This window comes from Saccopteryx leptura, chromosome 6 (genome assembly GCF_036850995.1).
Source record: "Saccopteryx leptura isolate mSacLep1 chromosome 6, mSacLep1_pri_phased_curated, whole genome shotgun sequence".
In the NCBI taxonomy this organism is placed as follows: Eukaryota; Metazoa; Chordata; class Mammalia; order Chiroptera; family Emballonuridae; genus Saccopteryx; species Saccopteryx leptura.
Window position 1 is genome coordinate 1,508,795 of NC_089508.1, and position 27,908 is coordinate 1,536,702.

Genomic DNA, 27,908 nt, shown 5'->3' on the forward strand with positions numbered 1-27,908 from the left:
GAACTTGTTGGCTGCGGGCGCCGGGAGCGCGGGCGCTCAGAGCCGAGGCCGGGACCCGCCGTCGCCTCCGCCGCCGCCGCCGCCGCCGCCGGGAGAGAGCCGGGCCGGGTCGGAGCGCAGCCGCCTGCGAACCCGAGCCCGCGCCCGCAGCTCCTGCGCGCTAGCCACCGCCCAGGCCCGCGAGGCGCCGCCTCGACCCCGCCCGCCGTCGCCGCCGCCGCCGCTGCCGGCGCTCGGAGGGCGCGCGGGCGCTGGGAGGCCGGGCCGGGCCGGGCGCGCAGGGGCGGCGGCGGCGGCGGCGCGCGGGGTCGAGGCGGCGATGCGGGAGCGGGGCCGGGGGCGCCTGCCCCGGCGGCTGTTGCTGTTGCTGGCGCTCTGCGTGCAGGTGAGCGTGGGGGCGCGGACGGGGCGCACTCGGCCGTCCCTCGGGGCCGGGCGGCACCGCCTGTGGGCACCGCCGTTTGGGAGCCCTCAAGGCTGCGCGCCGCGGCCGGGGCTCGGCGGGGGCTCGGCGGGTGGGTGGGGGCGGGGCGCCAAGCTCGCCGACCCCGGCCCGCGCCTCCCTGCGCTCTCCCTCTGCCTTATTTTTAGGCAGCACGGCCCATGGGCTATTTCGAGCTGCGGCTGAGCGCGCTGCGGAACGCGAACGGGGAGCTGCTGAACGGCGCCTGCTGTGACGGCGACGGCCGGACGACGCGCGCGGGGGGCTGCGGCCACGACGAGTGCGACACGTACGTGCGCGTGTGCCTCAAGGAGTACCAGGCCAAGGTGACGCCCACGGGGCCCTGCAGCTACGGCCACGGTGCCACACCCGTGCTGGGAGGCAACTCCTTCTACCTGCCGCCGGCGGGCGCCGCGGGGGACCGGGCTCGGGCGCGGGCCCGGGCTGGCGGCGGCGACCAGGACCCGGGCCTCGTCGTCATCCCCTTCCAGTTCGCCTGGCCGGTACGTGCGCCCCCATCCTGGGTCCCAGACTTCCCCTCTTTCGGCGTCCCGGCTCCCGCCCCGGCCACGGACCCTCTGGCACCTGCGGCCCGAACCCTGCGTGCTGCCGCGCGCACCTAGACGAGGCGGTCCCGGCAGGGGGCGCCGCGCGGCGGGCGGACCCCGGGCGCGTGCTCCGTGGGGCCCGGTCCGCGCCCCACCACGTGGGCGCGCGGGGGTCGCGGCTGGGGTGGGGTGGCTGCGGCCCGTGCGCGCGGCGTCCTGCGGCGTGTGCCTGCGTCGCCCTACGCGTGTCTGTCTGGGTGGGGAGGCGCTGCGAGGCGCCCTGGGCCGGCAGGCCGCGGAGGCATGTGCGCTGCGCGTGCTGGGGCTGGTATGGGGCAGGCCCCGGCGGAGCCGCCCTGGGCCCGCGGCCAGCCTGCGCTTGCCCTGCTGTTTCCTGGATGCCCGGGGATGAGGTGGGGGTGGGAGTGGGGGGCTGGGCTGGGCTGGGGAGGGCTTAATGCATGTGTGTTGGCTGCAGCCCCTGCTACTATCCCAGGCTCCCCCAACCACCGACACCGGCGGGAAAGAGGCAGGGGTCCTGGTACCCTGAATCTGTGGCACTGTTTGTGGGGTTTTGGTTTGGTACTTTTTTGGGCGGGGGTTTGGAGGTTGGGCAATCATCCTTGAACCTGGGGATGCTGGGAGGGATGTGGGCTACCCCAGGCTGTGGTGGATGAAGGCTCGGGCAATGGGTAGGGGGCCGTGTGAGGAGGTGTTGGCAGTCAGGCTGAGGCCTTCAGGTGCCTGATGCGATCTGTCTGAACCAGTGCTTGACCGCACAGCACCCGAGGGTCTCTGTGCTTCAGCCCTGTAACTGGGTGGGGCAGGAATGGAGAGGACTCTGTGAGGTGGGAACCCAGTGTGAAGGGTTAGGAGCAGCTGGAGTGGGCCCGAGAGAGGGACTGATTGGGAAGTCCCTGGAGCAGGGTGCCAGGCTGTGATCGAAGGGCCCAGCCTTCTGACCAAGGACTTCCTGCTGGACCAGCCAGCTGGAGCACCAGGACTGTATCTACTTAGTGCCCGGTTCTCAAAGAGAATGGGAGTTGAGGCCAGGTGGCCCAAGTTTGGACCAGGAGGACCACCACCTTGTGGGCGTCCAGTGCTGGCACTTTTTTCTCAGCTTGGGCCAAGTGGCTTGACCCGCTGCTCCATCCATCATCCTCACCCCTCACTGACCACTGTGGGATAGGGAGGTTCACTCTGGCCTTTCCTGGCCACAGCCCTGCCCCCCTGAGCCTGGCTGGCTTCTGGGGTCTTCCTTGACCCCAAGGCCTCTGAGGAGGACGTGTCTCTGAGATGGCGAAGGCAGGGGCAGGCTGGGGAGGGCCCCGGGCAGTTCCGATAAGCCCGCCCCTTCGCCCCCACAGCCGTGCGGCAGGCAGGTCTGAGCAGGGCCGCAGTCTGTCATCTGTACTTGGGCCCCTGCCAGGGCGGCTTCGAATCGCTACCTGAGGATGTGTTTTCTGCTCGAGTTGGCAGCGGCGGCGTGGGGGCTGGGAGGCCTTGGAGGAATGTGGCGGGCCAGCGCGTGTCCCTCGTGGCTCTCGGGCCCCACTGGCCGGCCAGGTGTGGGGTGGGATGGGGCAGGCCCTGGCCTCCCAGGCAGCCCCAGTTCTGGGGCTCTGGGGTTCAGGCAGCTCTCCTCTTCCTTCTCACAGCTGGGACAGCCCTCAGATGTCCCAGGACAGGCCAGGTGGCCCAGTGCCAGGTGGGGTGCGAGGCCCGTGGGGTCGTGCATGTGCGGTGGGCTGCTCCGGTCTCCCCCTGCCAGTGGCAGTGCGGCCGGGCTGCTGGGCGGGTAGTGGTGTGGTGATGCCAGCACCCTGGTATTTCCGCCCGGCCGCAGCCACTCTGGGCTGTGCTGCCTGGCTTGCTGCAGGCCCCACTCGGTCCTGTGGGCTGGAGCATGTTTGGACCCCAGGGTATCCGCGGGGTGCTTCACTCCACTGGGCAAGCAGGGACGGTGCCTGGGCTCCCAGGGGACCAAGCAGTGACTGGGCCCAGCCTCAGGGGCTTTTGTTGGGAGGGTGCTCGGGCTCCTGCCCAGGGCCAGCTTAGACTCTTGGGCTCCCTGAGGTAGGGACGTGAGGAGGGCCTTGAGGGGGCTAGAGGGGGAATGTGGGCCTCTGAGGAGGAGTCCAGGGAGCTGCCCCTCCCACCCCCGGGGCCTTGGAGGCAGGAGGACAGGGAGCTTGTTTGGGCGGGCTCTGCACTCTTCCATTCCCTCAGGCGGCCCTGGACCGGCCCTAACCCTCCCACCCCTGGCCTCTGTCAAGACCCCAGCTGGGTCAGGTGGGCCTGTGTGTCTGCTGTCTGACTCTGGTTCCAGGTTGTCAGCAGGCTCAGCCTTCTGGACAGGGCCTGGCGCAGGGTCTTGGATGTGAGAGTCGCTCCTGCTCTCCTGACTCTACCTCACCCCCCCCCCCATGTCTTCACTGACCTCCCAGGGGTTCTGTGACACTCTTTGGCCCCAGAGCCTGGCAGGGTGGAGGTCGTGCACGTGTGTGTGTGTGCACATGGTCTCTCTGGGCCTGCCAGGTGGCTGGTGGAGGGTCAGAGGGGCCCTTCATTCCCTCTCTCGGGGGAGCTGGCCAATGGAGGTGCAGTGTGGCGGCAGGGCCCCACCCTGAGTGAGAGAGCAAAGGGAGTTGCCTGCTGTCCAGCTGGAGGCCATGCCTTCCCACCTGTGTGCAGGTCCCCGTGGTCCCTTGTGATGAGGAAAACTGAAGTGGGAGCATCCAGGTGGGCCCGGGCCCCCCCATGTGATATCGGTGGGCCTGAGGCTGACCCCATTTCTGACAGTACAACCAACCCGAGATCCTGGGTCACAGGGATTCTGGGGTCCCTCTTCCCTGCCGTGAAATGGTCCCCAGCCCTGCAGGCGGTCCCCAGCCCTGCTTCTCGCCCGTCTCCTGTCTCCCACGGGCCGCCCAGCAGAAAGCCAGAGTCCTGAGCGGGCTGTGATGTGCTTACGGAGGTGTCTGTGTGTGTGTGGGGGGGGCATGTTGGTTGGTCAGAGCCATGTGTCCCAAAGTGGGGTGGCATAGTGGGGGGTATGGGCACGGGGCCCGGCCTCTCTGCACCCAGCTGTCACAGGGGGCTTGGTGGCTGCATGAACTCCCAGCCCAAGGTGGGCCCGGCTGCAGTCTGTGCCTGGGCAGTCCGTGCTGCCCGTGGCGGTGCGAGCATCCCCCTCTGTGCTTCCTGGGCACCCGCTTCCTTCCTGCACCTCCCCAGCGGGCACCGGAGTCCTGCTCAGTTAGGGCTCGGTAAAGTGGGGCCCCTGGGACAGCTTGGAGGTGGGCCCGGGGCTTTGTTCCTAGACCTTGGGGGGATGGATCGGGGAGCCAGGCTGCAGCTGACAGGGGAGAGGTCCCTGCAGTATTTGAGGAAGGGGCTCCATGGAAGGCACTGTAGCTCTCGGGCCGATTCAGGCTCCATGGTGTCTGTGGGGGGCAGGTTGGGCCAAAGAGGAGGTTCTCAGGGGTGCCAGCCCAGGGCCGGAGGTGGTGGTGGTGGGCAGACAGGCATCTCTAACCCCCAGGCCTGAGCCAAGGTCCTCATCTCTCAGATTCTAGGTGAGTTGGGTCCCCATCCCCTGACTCGGGGGTGAGCCAAGGTCCTCAGATCTCAGAGGAGCAGGGCCCCTATTCCCTGACCCCGGGTGAGCTGAGGCCCCATCTTTAAGATCCCGGATGAGCCAGGTCTCCACCTCAGACCCCGGGTGAGCCGAGGTTGCTATCCCCAGGTCCCAGGTAAGCTGGATCCCCATCATTAAACCCCGGGCGAGCTGTGGTCTCCACATCCCTCAGCTCCCAGGTGAGCTAGGGACCCCCATCCTCCTCCCCCAGTGAGCGGGGTTGATTAGGAGGATCAGCTCAATCTGGGTTTGTGGCAGTGGTCTCCCAGGGTCCATCTGACCCGGTCCTGGGTGACCCTGGGCTGCTGGCCCTCTTCACAGCAAAGGTCGAGGGGGTGGGTGGGGGGGTACTCTCTGGCAAGGCCCCGGCTAAGGGGATGGGGGGTACTCTCTGGCAAGGCCCCGGCTAAGGGGATGGGGGGTACTCTCTGGCAAGGCCCCGGCTAAGGGGATGGGGGGGTCCTCTCTGGCAAGGCCCCGGCTAAGGGGATGGGGGGGTCTCTCTGGCAAGGCCCCGGCTAAGGGGATGAGGGGGTACTCTCTGGCAAGGCCCCGGCTAAGGGGATGGGGGGGTCCTCTCTGGCAAGGCCCCGGCTAAGGGGATGGGGGGGTCTCTCTGGCAAGGCCCCGGCTAAGGGGATGGGGGGTACTCTCTGGCAAGGCCCCGGCTAAGGGGATGGGGGGGTCCTCTCTGGCAAGGCCCCGGCTAAGGGGATGGGGGGGTCCTCTCTGGCAAGGCCCCGGCTAAGGGGATGGGGGGGTCCTCTCTGGCAAGGCCCCGGCTAAGGGGATGGGGGGGTCCTCTCTGGCAAGGCCCCGGCTAAGGGGATGGGGGGGTCTCTCTGGCAAGGCCCCGGCTAAGGGGATGGGGGGTACTCTCTGGCAAGGCCCCGGCTAAGGGGATGGGGGGGTCTCTCTGGCAAGGCCCCGGCTAAGGGGGTGGGGGGGTCCTCTCTAGCAAGGCCGTGGCTAAGGGGATGGGGGGGTCCTCTCTGGCAAGGCCCCGGCTAAGGGGATGGGGGGGTCCTCTCTGGCAAGGCCCCGGCTAAGGGGATGGGGGGGTCCTCTCTGGCAAGGCCCCGGCTAAGGGGATGGGGGGGTCCTCTCTGGCAAGGCCCCGGCTGGGCTCTGGTGGATTGTGGGCGTCTGGGTTCCTGTGTAGGGTGGGCCTGTGGTCCATGTTCGGTGCCGTGGCCCCGAGGCCCAGCGCCTTGCGGGGAGGCAGCCGCCCCCCTCTCCCTCTGGTGACAATGGCTCCGAGGCCCAGGCCTCTCCAAAGCTCGGGTTTCAGGAAATGTATCTGTGCTTAGAGCTTTGGCGTTGGCACACACCAGGCTCTGCTCCGTGGGGGGCCGGATGGCTGACTCGGGGATGGTGCCGGAAAGAAGCCAGGCCGGAGTCCTGGACCTGGGCCGCGGGCTGGGGGCCGGGCTGGGCCTTCCGGGCGTGGGGTGCCCTGGTCTGAGCTGTGGAGTGTGGTCTCTCTGGCCCCGTGTCTCTCCTGGGCCATTTCCATGTCTGGCTGCTGCCCTGTCACCCCTGTCTGGGGGTCAGAGTCAGGGACGTGGCAGTTGGATATAGTTGGGGGTCTTCCCATGCTGTGTGGATGGGTCCGGGCAGGCTTCTTACAGGAAGGGCCATGGCCAGACCTTCAGGGACTCAGGCCAGCTGGCCAATGGGCCTCCCAGGCCCGGGAGGAGGGACCAGGGTTCCTCTGCCCACCCCCCAGGGGAATCTGCCCCCATCCCAGCCTGTCCCGGGGGTGGCGGGACCGCTCCGAGGCTCTGCCCAGACCCAGTGACTCTCCTGCTCTGCAGGGCAGTGGGGGCGGACAGCCCTGTCCACCTGTGGCCCAGGACGCAGGAGCACAGGGACAGCAGGCGGCCACTCACACAGGGGAAACTGAGTCCTGGAGGCCGGCCCGGGGGAGGCAGGGCGGCTGGGGCCCAGCACCGAGGGAGGCTCAGGTTTTCTCTGGACGACTTCCTGCCGTGCAGGTGTAGAGAGCCCAGCTGGCGGGCGGTGGGGCCCGCGCGGGTGGGCGGGCAGGCGCGCGTCCCTGCGGGAGCAGGTAACCGGAGCCCTGGGCTCCGCAAAGGTGGCGGTAATCCTACCTGAGCGGGTGGCATGGGGTTTCCTGGGAGCCAGGAGGAACTCCCTGCTCGCCAGCGCCCAGGTGCAGGGCGACGGCCAGTGGCTCGGAGGGGCCTGGGTCCTCCTGCCCCGCCGAGGGGGTTGACCTGCAGGGGCGGCCGCAGGCCCACCTGGCCTGGCTCCCTGCTCCCACCTCTGCCCGCCCTCCACGCCCGTCTGCCTGGTGGTCACAGGCTCCACTTAGACGCTCCCCCCTCCCGCCTCTGGCAGCTACTCACTTTGCTCAGCTTTGGCGCCTACGTTGGTTCCAGCGTCGCAGCCCTGGCCGTCTGACCAATGCCTCTGTCCCTGTGTCCCTGCTGTCAGCCCGGGGCCCTGCCATGCAGGCTCAATCCCAGTGGCACCCTCTGCGAGCCCTGCCCTGACCCCCTCAGGACGGCATCTCTGCCCTGTGCCCCAGAGACCCTCTGGTTGCCCGTCTGCCAGGGCAGAGGTGAACCCAGTGCATGGGGCGGGCGGGTGGGCGGGAGGGAGGGAGGGAAGGAAGGAAGAAAGGAAGGAAAGGGAGGGAAGGGGAAGGAAGGGAGGGAGGGATGGACCAGTGAACCAGTGAGCGAGTGGATAGTGATGAGTGAATGAATGAATGAGTGAGTGATGATGGTCAAGTGAACGGACAAGGTCACTGGAGCCTGGTCAGGGGCCGGGGCTCCCGCTGTCACCAGCAGCGGGATGGCTGGGAGAAGGCTGGCCTGAGGGTGGCGTTCTGGGCCAAGGGAGGGTGCCGTGTGTGTGCTAAGGCCCGGGACAGGGTGGGCATGCCAGGGCGGCTGTGAGCAGGGCAGGAGCTGTGGGGAGTCCCAAGAGGGCTCTGCATGTGCGGGTGATGTGGACAGAGCCTGGGCTCTGAGGGGGCTCCTGTGGATGGGAACGACAGGCAGCCCTTGGAGGGGACGGGTGGGCCAGGTTCAGGCCTCCTGGCCTGGTGGATGGGAACGACAGGCAGCCCTTGGAGGGGACGGGTGGGCCAGGTTCAGGCCTCCTGGCCTGGTGGATGGGAACGACAGGCAGCCCTTGGAGGGGACGGGTGGGCCAGGTTCAGGCCTCCTGGCCTGGTGGAGGGTACTGGCCGGAGCGGGGGGGGGGGTAAATAACTTGAAGGCAGATTTAAGAGGTGGGACTGACAGCTTGAGGAGTGCCCCATGAAGGAACAGGAAGGGCTCTGGAGAGTAGAGGATGGCTCTCCAGTTTCAATCCGTGCTCCTGTGTGGGTGCAGCCCCAGGATGGTGGCTGGTGGGTGTGAGGTCCTGTGGGTCACCTGGGTGTTTTGGAGGGAGGTGCTGGTGGCTGGGCTCCGGGCAGGGGCAGCAGTGTGGGTAAGGGAGGGAGTTGGGGAGGAGAAAGTTCCCAAGGGCCAGGCTCTGGGCGTCCAGAGGTGGTGGCTGTGGTTGGCTGTGGTAGGCATCCCGTAGGTAGGGAGTAGGGCCGGGTGGGGTGGGTGCTGGGGTGTGTCTGGGGAGCACTGGCAAGCTTGGTTTGGGGGTGTCAGTGGGAGGCCGTCGGAGTGGCGGGAACGGCCTAGATGGGGGTCCTTGGTGGTAACGCCTTGTGGTTCCCCTGCACAGCCAGACCGCAGGGGCTGGTTGACGGGATCACTGAGGACAGGGTGTCCTTGGGTGGCTTGTGGCCTCAGAGGTGGCCCTGTCCTGTGGGCCCCCAACCTGAGTGGAGCCAGTGTCCCATGCAGGGGTGGTCAGCACATTCACGGCTGGGCAAAAGAGAAGGTTAGGTAGCGTGGACAGGGAGACCCGGAAGGGTCCTGGGCAGGGAGGCCAGGCCTGGCCCCTCCCGGGGGGGCTTGCGCCTGTGAGTGACCAGGGCTGCACGTTGGCTCCGGTGTACCTTGCAGAGGGGACGGGTCCTCAGGTTGCTCAAGTGACATCACCCCGTCACATTAGCCCGGGGCTCCGGGGCCAGATGGTCCTGGGGGTGGAGATGGTAACGACAGCTGAGGCTGTACCAGGCGTCCCTGGGCCTCAGCTCCCCCGCCTGTGCGGCAGGGGTCCCCTGCTGCCCCTTTTCCTCGTCTCAGGGTGAGGCGGGTTTGTGGTGTGCTGTTCACAGGGCACTGACCGTGTCCTGGGAGGGGGAGTTCCAGAGTGCAGGCCTGTCCAGCGCCTCACGGCGTGCGCTCCCCACGTGCCCGGGGGAGGAGCCCCTGGGGGACCCTGGTGTCTTCTCCCTTGGTGGGCTTAACCGCAGGGCCTCGTGCTCCTCCTGAGCGGTGCTCCCACTTGGCACCCTTTAGTCCCAGGCCACGGGGTCCCTGCTTCTGGCCGCTCCAGCGAACGGGTCTCCCCTGCTGCTTGCTCCACCTGGGTCACTCGGTCTCCCCAGCTGTGCAGGCTGCAGCCCGCAGGAGCCGGGAGCCTCAGCCCCCCCTGTACCTGGCTGACCTGCGGGGCAACCTCCCCCCTGTGAGCAGGTGGTCTGGGCAACTGCTGAGACGCGCTGGAGGCTGCTCCTCCGAGCTGAGGGGTGGGGGAAGCCCAGACGTACCCGGGGTCGAGTCGGGGCGCTCGGGGCTGGGGGTATGGCAGGGCGGGTCCTCACCTGTGCAGGGGCAGGCAGGTGGGGGCCTCGGGTCCCTGACTGGCCCCTCCCTCCCTGTGTCTGTAGCGCTCCTTCACCCTCATCGTGGAAGCCTGGGACTGGGATAACCAAACCATGCCGGATGGTGAGTTGACCCTGGCCTGGGTGGGTTGTGGCAGGGCCTGCCTCAGGGCACCAGGAGGTGGCCTCTCAGCTGGAGAGGCATGTAGCTAGCTAGGTTCCTTGTCCTCTGCCAGCTGGGGACAGAGGCCCAAATGTCAGGAAAGCTGCTTTCCCGACGGAGGATTTTGTGCACTCTGTCCCTTTTCACCCTGGCTGCCGGGAAGCTCGGCCGCATTTGGAGTTTGCAGCATTGTGTCTGCACCGTATTCCTGCCCCTCTTGGCTTCACCTGTGTTCTCCTCTTGAGGCCGTGTCAGTGGCGTAGTGGAGTGGGCACCCCCAGGAGGCTCTCTCCGGCTCCGTGGCACCCTCTCTTCCTGTCTGCCCTGGAACACGGGGCTCCATGGCACCCTCTCTTCCTGTCTGCCCTGGAACATGGGGCTGGGTGGCCCTCTCCCCAAGACTCACCTGCTGGCTAGCCAGCCTCTGCTCGGGGTCTGCAGGGCCCTGTGGTGGTCGGGCAGAGAGGTGTTCCCTGGACAAGTGGGAATAGCACACCACAGGGGGCAGCAGCAGTGGCATGTGCAAAGGCCCTGAGGTCAGAGTGAGCCCAGCGTGTTTAGGGAGCAGCATGGGGCCTGCACAGCGGAGGGGAAGTGATGAGGTCAGTGAAGTAGGGCTCAGCTCATGGAGGCTTTGAGCCCTGGGTCCCACAGGAGATGATGCTGCGCGTGGGGGGGGGCAGACACGAAGGGGCCTGGCTGGGAGTGGCACTCACAGACCAGGTGGGCATGGGAACAGGTCATGCAGGGCTGGAGTGTTTCTGGAGGAGAGGCCATGGGACGGGCAGCGGGCACCACCACAAGGAGGGCCGGCTTGGTGGGGCATGAGGCCCTGCCAGAGGCCGGGGGGCAGCGGAGGGGGCATGGGGTGTGGGGTGGGATTCCTTAGCTGTGTGCTGTGGAAAACCTCAAACTGTTCAGAGGCGGAGGGAACGGTTTCACGGTCCCCGTGTGCCCGTAGTGGCCAGCTGGCACCCCGCTCACCCCCCATGCAGTGGCTTGGTTTGCGGGGAGGCCCCGCTGTCAGGTTGTGGGGTCAGGAAAGGGGAGGCCCCGCTGTCAGGTTGTGGGGTCAGGAAAGGGGAGGCCCCGCTGTCAGGTTGCGGGGTCTGAGGAAAGGTGGGCTTCAGGATGGGCAGTGATGACATGTCTGCCGAGGGCAGAGCCCGAGAGGAAGGGCGTCAGGAGCAGGAGAGACAGGACAGCACAGTGACAGTCCTGTGCCGGCAAGGGGGCGGAGGCCTGCCTAGTGGGGACACTGGCCTAGGAGCCAGGCCATCAGCTGTGGGGCATGGGCCGGGGTGGGGCGCCCCATCTTCCTGGTGTCCGTCTGCATGTGGGGTGTGGACCAGGAGCCTGTCCAGGGCCCTGAGCTTCCTGCAGCGGCCTGGCCAGTGTCCCTGCCTTCCCGGCTCTGCTGCCCGCCGAGCCCCGGGATGGGGTGGGGGGACAGGGTGGCCGCCGCCAGGCTGACCCTGCCGCCCGCCGGGCCCCGGGGTGGGGTGGGGGGACAGGGTGGCCGCCGCCAGGCTGACCCTGCCGCCCGCCGGGCCCCAGGGTGGGGTGGGGGACAGGGTGGCCGCTGCCAGGCTGACCCTGCCGCCTCCCCAAGAGGAGCTGCTGATCGAGCGGGTGTCGCACGCGGGCATGATCAACCCTGAGGACCGCTGGAAGAGCCTGCACTTCAGCGGGCACGTGGCGCACCTGGAGCTGCAGATCCGCGTGCGCTGCGCCGAGAACTACTACAGCCCCACCTGCAACAAGTTCTGCCGGCCCCGCAACGACTTCTTCGGCCACCACACCTGCGACCAGTACGGCCACAAGGCCTGCATGGACGGCTGGATGGGCAAGGAGTGCAAGGAAGGTGCGCCCCCCGGGGGCCGGGCGCGGGGCGGGGCCGGGGCCGGGGCCGGGCGCGGGGCGGGGCCGGGGGCGGGGCCGGGGGGGGGTCCGTGCTGCGGGCTGTAGCAGGTCCCTGCCCCTTTCCCTTGCAGCCGTGTGTAAACAAGGATGCAACCTGCTCCACGGGGGATGCTCCGTGCCCGGGGAGTGCAAGTGAGTGTGGCACCGCCCCTTCTCTGCCCTCTCCTCAGATGCGGAGACAGCTGTTGGCGGGCACGCCTGCCACGGCAGGGGGTGGTGGGGCGCCTCCTGTTTGAGGGGCGCAGTGCTGGACATCGGAGACACGGGCTCTGCTCCTGGGCAGCTTATAATCAGTGCAGGGGAGACGTGTGTCCTCGGAGCCTGGGATGTGCAACAGCCCCACGAGGACAGGGTGGCGGGGGACCAGGGAGGGCGGTCACGGCCACTTCATGTGACATGGCCAGGACAGTCACGTCCAAGGGGCACAGGCCGGGAGCCCGAGAGCCCCCTGAGGATGGGTGCCCTCGGCACAGGGCAGCAGGCAGACAATCTGGGGGCTCAGGCTCCTGGCTGGGGGACAGGGAGATGCCAGTGAGCGTGGGGCGGCACCCAGCAGGGGAAGGGGGACCACTGGACAGCTTAGAGCTGGGCAAGGTGAATGGAAGGGAGGCCCAGGGCAGCTGCTGTGAGAAGAACCAGGTGGGGAGGCGCTGCAGGGCTGGGGTTGAGGGGGATGACCCAGCAGGAGGTGCAAAGGGGAGCAGGTCCTACAGACATCCTGGAGTGGATTTGATGTTGGGAGGAGAGGAAGAGTGGGAGGCCAAGGAGGACCCCAAGCCTCCCAGCCTCTGCCACTGAGCGGTGGAGCTGCCGGGAACGTGGCAGGCGGGATGGCGGGGGGAGGAGGGGCAGATCATTTGGGGAGGGGGAGAGTGTCTGCCCTGACCCAGGAGACGTCTCCAAAGCAGAGATTTTTGGGGACAGTCTTCTGGCCCTCAGAGACACACGTGGGCACCTGTGGCGTACAGGTGGTGTTGAAAGCCTTGGGCTGGGAGCGGATGGAGAGAGGAGGCCAGGGAACCCGTCTGGGCCTCCATGGGGGCTGGGGGGTGGAGGAGGCCAGGAGAGCAAGGGTCCTGGCAGATAGGCGCAGACAGTGGAGGCCCTTGGAGCTCTTGATGGGGCTGGGGGGTGGAAGAAGCCAGGAGAGCAAGGGTCCTGGCAGATAGGCGCAGACAGTGGAGGCCCTTGGAGCTCTTGATGGGGGTGGGGGGTGGAGGAAGCCAGGAGAGCAAGGGTCCTGGCAGATAGGCGCAGACAGTGGAGGCCCTTGGAGCTCTTGATGGGGCTGGGGGGTGGAAGAAGCCAGGAGAGCAAGGGTCCTGGCAGATAGGTGCAGACAGTGGAGGCCCTTGGAGCTCTTGATGGGGCTGGGGGGTGGGGGGAGAGACCCCAGTGGGTGAAGGGGGCAGTTTGTGGTGCAGAGAAGCGGGAGGCGGAGCAGCTTGAGGGGCTGCGGGCTAGTGCCTTAGAGCCAGGTGCTCGTTCAGTGGGCAAGCAGGTGTGCAGCCCGGGTGCCGGAGGACAGCCTGGCGGAGGCTCTCCATCCTGGGGAGGGGAGTGGGGCCCTGTGCCCCGGCCTGGCATCTTCCTCATCCCAGGACCTGCCTGTCGGGGTGGCTTTGCTTCCTCGTGCCCTCTTCAGACAGGGACACCGAGCAAAGAGACCTGAAGTCTCTTCCCCAGGGTCCCACAGGAATGAGTGTTTGGACAGAAGAGCAAGGTTTGGGAGCCAGGAAGGGAGGGGTCCAGGTGGCCCCTCTGCTTGTCCTGTGGTGGCTTTAGACCCAGGGCAGGGCAGGGGAGCTACCCCTCGCACCGCTGGATCCCAGCAAGTGCAGTGGGCCTCCGGGTGGGGAGTCTGACTGAGGGTTGGGAGAGGTGGGCGTGAGGCTAGCTGTCTGTCTATCTGTACCGGGAGAGGGCCTGCCTGCCAACGTGTGTGATGGGTGCCATCCAGGGTTCTCTGGGACACAGGTCCGTGGGTGATGAGGGTTCTTGGGGACACAGGTCCGTGGGTGATGAGGACAGTAGTGGGTGATGAGGACAGTAGTGGGGGAGGAGGACAGTAGTGGGGGAGGAGGACAGTAGTGGGGGATGAGGATGGATAGTAGTGGGAGATGAGGATAGTAGTAGTGGGGGATGAGGGTGGTAGTGGGTGATGAGGATAGTAGTAGTGGGGGAGGAGGATGGTAGTGGGGGATGAGGGTGGATGGTAGTGGGTGAGGAGGGTAGTAGTGGGTGATGAGGATAGTAGTAGTGGGGGAGGAGGATGGTAGTGGGTGATGAGGGTGGTAGTGGGTGACGAGGGTGGTAGTGGGGGACGAGGGTGGTAGTGGGGGACGAGGATGGTAGTGGGGGACGAGGATGGTAGTGGGGGACGAGGATGGTAGTGGGTGACGAGGATGGTAGTGGGGGACGAGGATGGTAGTGGGGGAGGAGGATGGTAGTGGGTGAGGAGGGTGGTAGTGGGTGACGAGGGTGGTAGTGGGTGAGGAGGATGGTAGTGGGGGAGGAGGGTGGTAGTGGGGGACGAGGGTGGTAGTGGGTGACGAGGATGGTAGTGGGTGACGAGGATGGTAGTGGGTGACGAGGGTGGTAGTGGGGGACGAGGGTGGTAGTGGGTGAGGAGGGTGGTAGTGGGGGACGAGGGTGGTAGTGGGGGACGAGGGTGGTAGTGGGTGACGAGGGTGGTAGTGGGGGACGAGGGTGGTAGTGGGGGAGGAGGGTGGTAGTGGGTGAGGAGGGTGGTAGTGGGGGACGAGGATGGTAGTGGGTGACGAGGATGGTAGTGGTTGACGAGGGTGGTAGTGGGGGAGGAGGGTGGTAGTGGGGGAGGAGGGTGGTAGTGGGGGACGAGGATGGTAGTGGGTGACGAGGATGGTAGTGGGGGACGAGGGTGGTAGTGGGTGAGGAGGGTGGTAGTGGGGGACGAGGATGGTAGTGGGTGACGAGGATGGTAGTGGGTGACGAGGATGGTAGTGGGTGACGAGGGTGGTAGTGGGGGACGAGGATGGTAGTGGGGGACGAGGATGGTAGTGGGTGACGAGGGTGGTAGTGGGTGATGAGGGTGGTAGTGGGGGACGAGGATGGTAGTGGGGGAGGAGGGTAGTAGTGGGTGACGAGGATAGTAGTGGGGGACGAGGATAGTAGTGGGGGACGAGGGTAGTAGTGGGGGACGAGGATGGTAGTGGGTGAGGAGGATGGTAGTGGGTGAGGAGGGTAGTAGTGGGGGACGAGGATGGTAGTGGGGGACGAGGATGGTAGTGGGTGACGAGGATGGTAGTGGGTGATGAGGGTGGTAGTGGGGGACGAGGATGGTAGTGGGTGACGAGGGTGGTAGTGGGGGACGAGGATGGTAGTGGGTGACGAGGATGGTAGTGGGTGATGAGGGTGGTAGTGGGGGACGAGGATGGTAGTGGGTGACGAGGGTAGTAGTGGGGGACGAGGATGGTAGTGGGGGACGAGGGTAGTAGTGGGTGAGGAGGGTAGTAGTGGGTGATGAGGATGGTAGTGGGTGATGAGGATGGTAGTGGGGGATGAGGGTGGTAGTAGTGGGGGACGAGGATGGTAGTGGGGGATGAGGGTGGTAGTAGTGGGGGACGAGGATGGTAGTGGGGGATGAGGGTGGTAGTAGTGGGGGACGAGGATGGTAGTGGGGGACGAGGGTAGTAGTGGGTGAGGAGGGTAGTAGTGGGTGATGAGGATGGTAGTGGGTGATGAGGATGGTAGTGGGGGATGAGGGTGGTAGTAGTGGGTGAGGAGGGTAGTAGTGGGTGATGAGGATGGTAGTGGGTGATGAGGATGGTAGTGGGGGATGAGGGTGGTAGTAGTGGGGGAGGAGGGTAGTAGTGGGTGAGGAGGGTAGTAGTGGGGGACGAGGGCGGTAGTGGGTGATGAGGGTGGTAGTGGGGGACGAGGGTAGTAGTGGGTGATGAGGATGGTAGTGGGTGATGAGGATGGTAGTGGGGGATGAGGGTGGTAGTAGTGGGGGAGGAGGGTAGTAGTGGGTGATGAGGATGGTAGTGGGTGATGAGGATGGTAGTGGGGGATGAGGGTGGTAGTAGTGGGTGAGGAGGGTAGTAGTGGGTGATGAGGATGGTAGTGGGTGATGAGGATGGTAGTGGGGGATGAGGGTGGTAGTAGTGGGGGAGGAGGGTAGTAGTGGGTGAGGAGGGTAGTAGTGGGGGACGAGGGCGGTAGTGGGTGATGAGGGTGGTAGTGGGGGACGAGGATGGTAGTGGGGGAGGAGGGTAGTAGTGGGGGACGAGGATGGTAGTGGGTGATGAGGATGGTAGTGGGTGATGAGGATAGTAGTGGGGGAGGAGGGTAGTAGTGGGGGATGAGGATAGTAGTGGGTGAGGAGGGTAGTAGTGGGGGATGAGGATAGTAGTAGTGGGGGACGAGGATGGTAGTGGGTGATGAGGATGGTAGTGGGGGACGAGGATGGTAGTGGGGGACGAGGGTGGTAGTGGGGGACGAGGGTGGTAGTGGGGGATGAGGATAGTAGGGCCGGAGGCACTCAGTCCTGCACACCCTGGCTCCGCCCCGCCCCTGCCCCGTGGGCCGTGACACACCCTGGATGCGAAAGTGGCGATGGCCCTGGGTGGCCGGGCGGGGACCGGGGTGCGGAGGTGGGAAGGGGAGCTGGTCTCTGCCCCTGCTCTTCCCCTGCGGGGCATGGGCTGTGCAGGAAGCCGGGGGCAGGACTGCGGGGGACAGAGGCCCGAGGGTTGTGGGGGGCAGGGGAGCCCCCACCCTGCTCTCTCTGGCCCTGTGGGTGAGGCCCAGCTGCCACAGTGGCTCAGGGCTCAGGTTTCAGCGCAGGACACCCCCCACCCCCCACCCCACCGGATGCTGCGGAGATGGCCCTGCCTTCCTGCCGCCTCCTCCCCGGCTTCTGGAGCCCTAGGCCAGGGAAGCCGGGAGCTGGGGGCCTGCTGAGAGGCTGCCCCACCCAGGGCTGTCGGCACACCCCCGGGACCCTCGCTGATGACCCAGAGTGGGTCACGGCCCTGCTCAAGCCTGGTCTCCCAGGCCACCTGGGGGGTTTGTGTTATGGGGGTTCATGGCTCACACCCACAGGGACCCCCCTTCTGTGCCCATGGGTAGTGTGGTGGAGCCCCTTCTCACCAGCCTCTGCCTCCCCATCCTGTGCCCACCGAGCAGGCCGGTGTCCCCTCTCTCGCTGGCTGCGGGGCTCGGGGGCAGCCCAGGAAGGGCCGTGGCTCCTTCCTTGTACAAAAATAAATTTACACGGCGGTGCCGGTATGGAAATGACACGGCCTGGATGTCACTCCCTTCCCGCGGGGCCTTTTCAGTTCTAGGAAAGGGGACCCTGGGGTCCTGCTCGGGGCCTGGAGGGCCTCGCGGTGCCCGCTGCAGGGCGATGGGCTCTGTCCCTGACAGCAGTGTCCGGAGTCACACTGAGCTCTGGGCCTGGGGTGGGGGTCTGTTCTGCCCTGGCTGCCTGCCCTCCTCCTGCAGGACTTCCTGGAGGGGATGGTGGCCCACAGCACGGGCAGGGCCAGGCCTCAGGGTCATGGCCTCGGGGCTGAGGTCTCTCTATAGGCCATTTGCCAGGGAGCAGGTGACTACTCTTGGGTCAGACACTGCCCCGAGTCTGGCCCCCAGCAGGGCCAGCAGGCACAGCCTGTGAACCTCGGTATCCCCTCCTGTGCGATGGGCCCTTGACCAGGCTTTGTGGGGGGAGAGAGAATTACTGCCCTTGAGTATCAGGTGAGGTCACGAGAGCTGTGCCCAAGGTCAGAAAGCTGCTGAGGCCTGGTCAGGAGCCTCTCCCGGTGGCCTGCCAGCCGGCCGGCCAGCTCAGACCGGGTGCCGCAGTGTGCTGGCCGCCAGCGCCCGTGCGTCCGGGCTGGTGCTCCTGTTCCTGGGGTCCCGACAGGGCTTCCCTGCTCCGGCGCCTGCTCTTGGGGCCCCGCTCAGGGGTAAGTCCCAAAATAGCCCGGGGAGGAGCGACCGGACAGCTGCGGCCCACTGTCCTGGGCCAGCGGCTGGGCAGTGCCTGTGACGGCGGGGGCAGCTGGCCGGCCGTCACCCCCGCCTGGCCCCGGAGCGGGGGGGGGGGGGGCACGTGACTGCCAGCGTCCCTGCGCCTCCCGGGGGCCCGCCCCACCCACCGGACCCCGTGCCCCTGGACGTCTCCCGCAGGTGCAGCTACGGCTGGCAGGGCAGGTTCTGTGACGAGTGTGTCCCGTACCCTGGCTGTGTGCATGGCAGCTGTGTGGAGCCCTGGCAGTGCAACTGTGAGACCAACTGGGGAGGCCTGCTCTGCAACAAAGGTAGCCGCCGCGGCGTGACGGGACGTGTGACGTGTGAGGGGAGGACCGGCCTGAGGCCTGAGGCCTGGTGGCTGGTGGCTGGTGGCTGGGGGAAGGTGGGGCCACAGGGGGGGGGGGCGGCCCCTCCCAGAGCGTGTCCCCTCCCTGCCCCCAGACCTGAACTACTGCGGCAGCCACCACCCCTGCACCAACGGGGGCACATGCATCAACGCGGAGCCCGACCAGTACCACTGCGTCTGCCCCACCGGCTACTCTGGCAAGAACTGTGAGCGGGGTACGTTGGGGCGTCCCAGGCCTGGCGCCCAGCCGCTGCTCCGGAGCCTGGCTGGGCCCTGGTTTCTCTGTGCCCAGGACAGTGGGGGGCAGGTGGAGGAGGAGGGGCCTGTGCCGCTCACCCTCCCACCGCCGCCTCCGTTTCCCAATGCAGCAGAGCACGCCTGCTCCTCCAACCCGTGTGCCAACGGGGGCTCTTGCCATGAGGTGCCCTCCGGCTTCGAGTGCCATTGCCCGTCTGGCTGGAGCGGGCCCACCTGCGCCCTGGGTGAGTGCCCACTTGAGTGTGGAGGGGCTTCCAGCCCAGGCACCTGAGGGGTCATCGGGAGGGGGGGGGCGGCGCTCTGTGGAGAGGGGGCTGCCGTTGTCGTCACGTCCACACGTGTGGCTGCGTGGCGTCCGTGTTTCCGTGGACCAACCCCCTGCGCCGCCCACAGACCGTACCCCTCCCCGTCCTTCTGCAGACATCGACGAGTGCGCCTCCAACCCGTGCGCAGCCGGGGGCACCTGTGTGGACCAGGTGGACGGCTTTGAGTGCATCTGCCCCGAGCAGTGGGTAGGAGCCACCTGCCGGCTGGGTAAGGGCCCGCGGGCACATGCGTGCATGGATGTGGCTGCGGACTAGGCTGCTGCTGCTGCTGCTGCTGCTGGTGTGCTGGGCTGCGGGCGCCGGGCGCAGGGCAGCGGGGGCCCGGGCCCCACGCGCCCTCTTGTCTCGTTCACAGACGCCAATGAGTGTGAAGGGAAGCCGTGCCTTAACGCTTTTTCTTGCAAAAACCTGATTGGTGGCTATTACTGTGATTGCATCCCTGGCTGGAAGGGCCTCAACTGCCACATCAGTCAGTATGGGTGGCACTGGCACCCCGCAGGCGGGCGGGTGGGGCTGGGACAGCTCCAGGACCCTGCCCGTGACCCCTCCCCTCTGTCCCCCGCAGACATCAACGACTGTCGCGGGCAGTGCCAGCACGGCGGCACCTGCAAGGTATGGCACGGCCAGCTGCCCGGCCCCCCGACGTGTGTGAGGGGTGTTTGCCCCGGTTCCCTGAGCCCCGGGACTGTGGGGAGCAGGCCCGGTGGGGGGCTGGGCTGCAGGTCCCTGCCGGGGGGCCGCTGTCCAAGGCTCACAGTGCCCTGCCCGTCCCAGGACCTGGTGAATGGCTACCAGTGCGTGTGCCCGCGGGGCTTCGGGGGCCGCCACTGTGAGCTCCCGCTGGACGAGTGCGCCAGCAACCCCTGCCGTGGCGGCTTCTGCGAGGACCTGGTGGACGGCTTCCGCTGCCACTGCCCCCGGGGCTTCTCCGGGCCCCTCTGTCAGGTGAGTCTGGATCCTGCCACGCCCCCCTCTCAGCCCCTCCGCTGGCCGGGGGCCACCCTGGTCGGGACCAGAAAGCGCCGTGGGCCAGGCTGACCCGACAGGGTGCCTTGGGCTCCATCCTAGACTGAGACTCAGGCCCCAAAGTCCAGGTGCCTGGCTGGTCAGAGGGTAGAGGGCAGGTCTGAGGGTTTCTGCTTGTCACGCCAAGCCCTGGCAGGGGCCCTGTCTACCCCACACTGTGACCGGGGGGCCTGTGGCTCTGCTGGGTCGTAGCATGCAGTAGTCTGAAAGAGAGACTGAGGGTGGGGTCAGGGTGCCTGAGGGGGTGAGGGGCTGCATGTGCCGGGTGTGGGTCCTGGGTAGGGGTGGCTGACGCTCTTTGGTCAGGTGGCTCGTGCCTGCTTCCCTCTGACCGGCCCTGACTTTTGTCGGGGTGCACAGGGCAGGGCTCCTGGCCATCAGGCTTCCTGGAGCCCACAGTAGAGGTCCCACCTGGGTCCGTGGAGCCTGGGGCTGCTCTGTCCAGGGAGAACCCGCAGACTGGGCTCAAGGCCGCCGTGGTGTTGCAGAAGAGGGTCAGGAGCCGGCCTTCCTGCCGGCAGCGGGGTGAAGGCCGGATGCCGCCTGGGGAGGCAGAGGAAGCCGGCCGTGGTGCAGTGAGGCGGGTGGGAGGGGCCTGGCGCCCGCAGGTGTTTCCGTCCAGCTGAGCGGCCTGGGCCGTCTTGGGTGGGAGGTGCTTCAGGCTCTGGCTGTGGAGGCCCAGGTGTCCAGGCCACGCAGGGCCTGGGTCTCGGGGAGTCTGTGAGTGGACACGATGTCTGGCTAGTCTACCAGGACCCCCAGGAGCGCCGGGCCCTCATGATACCCCCACCCCACAGGTGGACATCGACTTCTGTGAGCCGAGCCCCTGCCTGAACGGCGCCCGCTGCTACAACCTGCAGGGCGACTACTACTGTGCGTGCCCTGAGGACATGGGCGGCAAGAACTGCTCCGTGCCCAGGGAGCCGTGTCCCGGCGGGGCCTGCAGAGGTGGGGTGCCGGCGTGCGGCCCGCAGAGGTGGGGGTGGGGCAGGGACGGTGGGAGGGGGGCCAGCTGACCCCTTCTCCTTCGCCGCAGTGATCGACGGCTGCGGGTTTGAGGCAGGACCCAGGGCGGCCGGCAGGGCACCGTCCAGCGTGTGCGGCCCCCACGGACACTGCCTCAGCCAGCCCGGGGGCAACTTCTCCTGTGTCTGCGACAGCGGCTTCACGGGCACCTACTGCCACGAGAGTGAGTGGCTCTGATCTGTGGACCAGGTGGGGCCGGCTGGCCAGTCCGGGGACCCTGCTCACACCTGCCTCCCGCAGATATTGACGACTGCCTGAGCCAGCCGTGCCGCAATGGAGGCACATGCATTGACGAGGTGGACTCCTTCCGCTGCTTCTGCCCCAGCGGCTGGGAGGGCGAGCTCTGTGACACCAGTGAGTGGGCCTGCCAGGCTGCCCCGCCACCCCTGGCCACGACGGCGGTGTGCCGATCTCGGGCACGGCACGCCACCAAGCCTGCGGGCTCCCGCCAGTCCCTCCGGCCTGGTCCTGGCTCAGCTGCCGGTGGCTTTCCCCGCCCCTCTCTGTCTGTCACGGCTCAGTTCCAGGTGCCACTGCCCCCGGGAAGCCTTCCCTGAATGCCGGTGACCCCCTGCTGACCGGCATCCTCACCCCCAGATCCCAACGACTGCCTTCCTGATCCCTGCCACAGCCGCGGCCGCTGCCAAGACCTGGTCAACGACTTTTACTGTGCGTGTGACGATGGTTGGAAGGGCAAGACCTGCCACTCACGTGAGTGCCTGCCCGGGCCCCTGCCCCGCTGGGCCTCGGCGCGCTGCTCTGGGCGTGCCCCCTGAGCAGCCGTGTGCCCGCAGGCGAGTTCCAGTGTGACGTCTACACCTGCAGCAACGGCGGCACCTGCTACGACAGCGGCGACACCTTCCGCTGCGCCTGCCCCCCCGGCTGGAAGGGCAGCACCTGCAACATCGGTGAGGCGGCCCCGACCCTCGGACCCGTGCACCGGTGCCGGTGCCGGTGTTGGTGCCTGGCTCTCTCGGCCTCTGGCTGGGCTGCGGGGCATGGGATGGATGCCCGTCTGTCCGGGGCCGAGCGAACATACCCCCCTTCCTCCTCTGAACCCCGCAGCCAAGAACAACAGCTGCCTGCCCAACCCCTGTCTGAATGGGGGCACCTGCGTGGGCAGCGGGGACTCCTTCTCCTGCATCTGCCGGGATGGCTGGGAGGGCCGCACCTGCACCCACAGTGAGCTGGGGGGGCCTTGGAGGGAGGCGTGGGGGCAGGGTGCTGAGGGGGGGCTTCCCAGGCCTGCCCCCTTCTGATCCCACCCATGTACCTGTTCATTGCGCCTGTCCCCCCAAAGCATGGATGTACCCAGAGACCTGTTGTGCTACCCAGACCCCACCACAGGGCCACCTCGTCCCCTCCCTGTGTGTCCCGGCTTCCACCGACCTCCTACCGACCCCTCACCCTGGCTGCAGCCAGGCTCCTGCCTGTGCCACCCACACCCCACTTCAACCACGGGCAGCCTCCACGATGGGCCCCTCTGTGACTGCCCTCACGGGGCCACCTCCTCCTGCAGCCGCCCCTGACCCTGACCGCCCGGCCTCCCAGCGTGGGCACGGTGGGCTGCTGTGTCTGGGCAGCCACGCCTGGCACAGAGTGGTTCTGGGTGGCAGATGCCACGCTGACCTCTGTTTCTCTCTTCTGAAACACAGATACCAACGATTGCAACCCTCTGCCTTGGTGAGTGGCAGCTCTGGGGGCCGGAGGACCAGGGTGGGATGTGGGGGCTTGCCGTACCACGGGGCCCCCTCTGAGACCCGCCTTCTCTCTGCAGCTATAACGGCGGCGTCTGCGTTGATGGCGTCAACTGGTTCCGCTGCGAGTGCGCCCCCGGCTTTGCGGGTCCCGACTGCCGCATCAGTGAGGCGCCTGCGGGGGCGGGGGGTGGGGGGGCGGTGGGGGGGCTAAAGGGGGCGGGGCTGCGGGGCCCCAGCTGTGGGGGCTCTTCCCAGCCCATGTATCTGCAGTCAGGGGTCATGAGAGTCCACACACCCTGAAGGACAGTGTGGACACAGCCGCCTCCTGCCCCTGCCCTGCCCTTCCCTGCCGACACACCCCTGGGCTCCCCCTGCCCCCAGGGTCTGGGCTGCCTGCTTAGGGGTGGACAGCAGCTGGGCTGAGGTGTCCCTTCCCCAGAGATCCTGCCCACCCTGCTCTGGAAGTGGGTGGAGACGGTGGGGCTGGTGACGGACTGCACCAGGCCTGGCTCAGAGGCGCCATGGGCCACATGCAGGCCCATGCCGACCTGGGGCTGCTCCTCACTGGCACAGGCCTCTCCGCTCTGTGCCATCTCATGGGCCCGAGCGTGGGCACTGGCCTCCGTGCCCTGTGCTCAGCCAGGCCGCTTCTCCGCAGACATCGACGAGTGCCAGTCCTCGCCCTGCGCGTACGGGGCCACGTGTGTGGACGAGATCAACGGCTACCGCTGCAGCTGCCCGCCGGGCCGGGCCGGCCCACGGTGCCAGGAGGGTAGGTGGGGAGCACACTGGGTGGGTGGGGCCCATGCCGGGCTCCGTGCCCACTGCTGACCGCACCTCCTGTCCCCACAGTGATCGTGTTCGGGAGGTCCTGCTGGTCCCAAGGCGTGCCCTTCCCGCACGGGAGCTCCTGGGCGGAGGACTGTAACAGCTGCCACTGCCTGGATGGCCGCCGGGACTGCAGCAAGGTAGATGCCCAGGGGCCCCTGCCCGAGAACCTCCCTGGCCGGCTCTTCCCTGCCCTGGATCTGACACCCTGGGGCCAAGGGAGCCCTGTCTCTCGTCTCTGACCCCGACACTTTGTGAGACCTGGGAGCTGCTGGATGTCCAGGGATAAAGGCCCACTGGTACACCCGGGCCCCTCTCCTCGTGGGCGAGTTGGAGAACTGAGGCCCGAGTCCTGCGTGCCCCCAGCACCCCTCCTCGGGGCTGTCCCTGCTCTGGGGTGGGGGTCCTTTCTGGCACTAGTCTCAGCCTAGGAGCCCTGGGTGGTGGGATGGGCACGGCCTTGGAACTTGCTGGCCCCAGACCCCGTCTGTCTCCTTGTGTGGGATCCGCGGGTCCTTGTCCACACGTGACGGTGTCTGTCCTTCCACGTGCGTGCCTGGCCCAGGTGTGGTGCGGGCGGAAGCCTTGCCTCCTGGCTAGCCGGCCCGACAGCCTGAGTGCCCAGTGCCCGCCGGGTCAGCAGTGCGGACAGAAGGCCCCGGGCCAGTGCCTGCAGCCGCCCTGCGCCGCCTGGGGGGAGTGCGGCCCCGAGGAGCCCCTGCTGCCCAGCACCCCATGCCTGCCACGCTCTGGCCACTTGGACAACAACTGTGCGCGCCTCACCCTGCATTTCAACCGCGACCAAGTGCCCCAGGTGAGCGTGCCAGCAGGTGCGCCACCCCGCAGGTCCGCGGAGCCCAGCGCTCGGGCGTCAGGGCCTGCGTTCAGCTGCCCTCCGCTGTGTGGCTCAGCCCTTGTGAGGTTAGGCAGACGGGGTTGGTCACATGGCCACTCAGGGAGCCTGTCCTCGTGGGGTCAGTAGAGAGGGGGCCCTGAGCCCTGGGTACCCTGTGGGGGTGGCAGGGAAGGCCGGGAGGGGCAGGCCCAGCCAGGATGCCTGTCGGCCTGGTCATTCCAGACGTCTGGACCGACGGCCCCCGGGCTGGGCCCTCAGCCTTCCAGGGCAGGACCGGGCCAGCCTGCAGCTGGGGGGCAGCTCTGCAGATAAGCATTTGGAACCCGGTAGGGAGGGGCTCAGGGCGTGTGAGACCCCACTCCCTCGGGCCTGCAGGTGCGGCTGCTCCCACCCGAAGGCCAGGACCTGACTCGAATGGTTGTGGGCTGTGTCCTGGGTGAGGATGTGGTCTGGTGTGGGGAACCAGCTCCCCCACTATGTCCCCAGATGGGCTGTGGAGCGTGTCCTGCCATGTGTCTCCTGTGGCAGCCAGGGGTCGAGCAGGCCTTGTGCTCATGTGCTGCCCGTCTCTGCCCAGGGTACCACTGTGGGCGCCATCTGCTCGGGGATTCGCGCCCTGCCAGCCACCAGGGCGGTGGCCCGGGACCGCCTGCTCGTGCTGCTCTGTGACCGCCCGTACTCAGAGGCCAGTGCTGTGGAGGTGGCCATGGTGAGCGCTGGGGCGTGGGGGCAGGATGCCACCCTCTTGGGGTCCTGCTCTGTATATGTGCTCTTGGGACGTGCAGGGGGCACAGGGCCCGGGCCAGGCTGGTCCCTGGGTGCTCGAGGAGACAGTGACCCGCAGACGCGGGAGTCCACCCCACTCGGTTGTGTGGGGTGGACTGTGGGTGCCCCCTTGACTGTTGCAGCCCGGCTGGGCCTGGGTGAGGGGTTTCGCCCTTCCCAGGGTGAAAGGAAGGGCGTGTCGGGACAGTGCGTCTGGCCAGGCTGGAGGTGGGCTCAGCGCCGGCTAGCAGCTGGGGCAAGGCAGAGTTGGGGGGGGCGGGGCGCAGGTCCAAGAGGACATGAAGGGCTGGGCGTGGCCCGGGGCCCAGGAAGGTGATCATTAGTAGTCAGCAGGGACAGCTTTTCAAGGGACATGGACAAGGGTATTGAGAGTGTCACTCGTCCTGTCTGCTGTAGCGGAGGGTCTAGAGGCTGGTGGCCCCGTGTTGTGGAGGAGAGTGTGGGTGGCAGTGCCAGGGGAGGTATGTAGGAGCTGGGTCAGCAGGTCAGTGGCCAGGCAGGCTCTGTTGGGAAGTTTAGGGGCAGCATGAGCAGAATCGTGGCGGGCCCCTGGGTCCAGCTTGTTCCCGTCTTGTGCCTGGTGTCTGAAGCTGTAGATGTTGGGGCTGTGGGCCAGCCTCCCTGGGGCAGTGGGCGGCCTCAGCGGCAGCAGCAGTTGAGGTGCAGAGGCAGCACCCAGAGGGGGAGAGAGCTGCTGCGGGCCTAGGTGGACAGCGCTGGGGTGTGGCTGGAGTGTCCCTTCCAGGGCAGGGACCAGGGAGTGAGGGGGCGGGCCCCCTGGGAACGTGGGCTGAGGGTTGGGGTCATGGGGGGTGGGGAGTCCTCATCTGGGGCCCTGACTGGGGGTCGTGGGGCTGAGTCTGAGAGGTGGGCGGTGGCTGGGGCGCCAGGTGCCACGGCCAGGGTCCTGCTCAGCTGGACAGGCGGGTAGGGTTGTAGTTGGTGAAGTCCTGTCTGTAGCCTCGTCCTCACTGGTCCTTGTTCTGCCTGAGCCGTGTCCCCCAGTGTCCACAGTAGAGCGGGGTGCCCATGGGCTCAGGCCATCTCTAGGGTGTGTCCCGGGCCTTGGCCCATGGCTGAGGGGGTCTTCTCCAGGCCCTGTTCTGCACCTGGATGGGTATCGGGTGTAAGCCAGGAATCACGGAGTAGGGGCTCACGCTGGGGGGGTGTGAGGAGAGGAAGGAGGAGGCAGAGCAGTGTCTCAGGGTGCTGGCAGGTACCAGCATCGGGATGGCAGCAGCTACGTGGGCAGTGGCATGTCCCGGGCAGCTCTGTCTTTGAGGGCACTGTGAACTGTCTAGTAGGGGGGCTTCCCCTCAAGAAGCCCTAGGTTACCCAGGCTCCCAAGCCTCCAGCCCTCGAATGCAGCTTTGCTCACGGACCCCAAAGCTGCATTTGTGCCCGTCTGTGCAGCTGGATGGCACCTTCAGCATTGACGCGGTCCCAGGCTCTGCTGGGGGTGGGGGTGAGGGTGGGGGTGGGGGAGCAGGCCAGAGGTACAGGCCGGGGGACGCCTCTCATCGCTGTCCTCCGCCCACAGTCCTTCAGCCCGGCGTGGGACCTGCCCGACAGCAGCCTGATCCAGAGCACTGCTCACGCCATCGTCGCTGCCATCACCCAGCGGGGCAACAGCTCTCTGCTGCTGGCTGTCACCGAGGTCAAGGTGGAGACGGTCGTCATGGGCGGGGCCTCGACAGGTGAGCGGGGGCGGATGGGCAGCTGTGGGTGCCGGTGGAGACGGTCGTCATGGGCGGGGCCTCGACAGGTGAGCGGGGGCGGACGGGCAGCTGTGGGCCCCGGGCTGGGGCTGGGCCGAACCTGGGCTGGACACCCCGCCCCCGCCCCTCCAGGTGTGCTGGTGCCCGTGCTGTGCGGCGTGTTCAGCGTGCTGTGTCTGGCCTGCGTGGGCGTCTGTGTGTGGTGGACCCGCAAGCGGAGGAAAGAGCGGGAGCGGAGCCGGCTGCCGCGGGAGGAGAGCGCCAACAACCAGTGGGCCCCGCTCAACCCCATCCGGAACCCCATCGAGCGGCCCGGGGGCCACAAGGACGTGCTGTACCAGTGCAAGAACTTCACCCCGCCGCCGCGCAGGGCGGGCGAGACGCTGCCCGGGCCCGCGGGCCGCGGGGGCGGCGGGGAGGACGAGGAGGAGGAGGAGCCCGGCCGCGGCGAGGAGGACTCCCTGGAGGCGGAGAAGTTCCTCTCGCACAAACTCACCAAAGAGCCCGGGTGCTCCCCCGGGAGGCCGGCCCGCTGGGCCTCAGGCCCCAAAGTGGACAACCGTGCGGTCAGGAACATCAACGAGGCGCACCGCCCCGGCCAGGACTAGGGCCGGCCGCCAGCCGCGGCGAGGACCCAGGACGTCCGTCGCTGATGCCACGCCCCCACCGCCCGCAGGAGGCTGGGGCTGTGTGCATAGTTTCTTTATTTTGTGTAAAAAAAAAAGAAAAACCCACCAAAAACCAAAAACAAATGTTTATTTTCTACGTTTCTTCAACCTTGTATAAATTATTCGATAACAGTCAGGCGGAAAACAAGGGAGTCTTCTCGGATAGTTGCTATTTTTGTAACGTGGCCGTGCGCTGCGCCCGCTGTGTGGCAGGAAAGGATGTCATGTTCTCACCGAACTTCTTGTTCCCAGAGGTAGTGCCCTGTTTACAGAATCTTCCCTTCTATTCCTCACTTGGGGTTCTCAGTGGCTCCAGGCCAAAGAGCCAGTGGGACCCGTGGCCCACGGTGTTTATGGGACCCGTGGCTAGCAGCATGGCCCATGGCTGTTGATGGGACCACCTGTGGCTGTCGCTGGGACCACCCGTGGATGTCGGTGTGGCCCAATGGCTGTTGGTGGGACCACTCGTGACCGACAGCGTGGTCCGTAGCCGTTGGTGGCGCCTGTGGTTATCGGCGGGGCCCGTGGTGGTTGGCTTCGCCCGAGGCCATGGGCAGCCTCTCTCCGGCTCACGGGTCGGTCACCCTCCTGTCCGCCGTCCCTGCTTGCTCCTGTCCAGAGCGTGCTCTAGAGATCTCTCAACTGTGCTTTCTGAAGTGCCCTTTCCGGCTGCTCTGTTCTCCCCGGGACGGTGGCAGTCCTGAAGCTTGTGACAAGTGCCTTCACACAGAGTCCCCTCGCAGCTGTCACCGTGTGCCGTGGCACCAGGCCGCAGCCCACCTGCCGGCCCCCGCCTCCCCGCCCCTCGTGGAAGTGCATTCTTTTTGTAAATATGTACATATTAAATGAATCACTCTGTATATTTGATTTAATAACTTAAACGTTTTGGCCTCCCTTGTTCTTGGGTGCTGCTCCTTTGTTACGTGGAGTG

General features: G+C 67.0%; 1 protein-coding gene across 2 annotated transcripts; it reads left to right on the forward strand.

Moving 5' to 3' along the window:
* Positions 1 to 27,845, forward strand: JAG2 (jagged canonical Notch ligand 2). Of its 2 annotated transcripts, XM_066342177.1 has the most exons (26): positions 1 to 385; positions 592 to 945; positions 9,402 to 9,459; positions 11,111 to 11,362; positions 11,493 to 11,553; positions 17,596 to 17,726; positions 17,881 to 18,000; positions 18,154 to 18,267; positions 18,464 to 18,577; positions 18,725 to 18,838; positions 18,935 to 18,981; positions 19,144 to 19,314; positions 20,193 to 20,343; positions 20,432 to 20,584; positions 20,662 to 20,775; positions 21,019 to 21,132; positions 21,216 to 21,329; positions 21,487 to 21,603; positions 22,077 to 22,104; positions 22,199 to 22,284; positions 22,780 to 22,893; positions 22,974 to 23,089; positions 23,515 to 23,763; positions 24,383 to 24,514; positions 26,132 to 26,288; positions 26,442 to 27,845. In XM_066342177.1, exons 1-26 carry the CDS (start codon positions 320 to 322, stop codon positions 26,915 to 26,917), a joined length of 3,723 nt encoding a protein of 1,240 aa, XP_066198274.1. In that variant the 5' UTR covers positions 1 to 319; the 3' UTR covers positions 26,918 to 27,845. The 2 variants fall into 2 exon arrangements, with proteins under 2 accessions (XP_066198274.1, XP_066198275.1); XM_066342178.1 differs by lacking the exon at positions 18,725 to 18,838.
* The last annotated feature ends 63 nt before the right edge of the window (positions 27,846 to 27,908 follow it).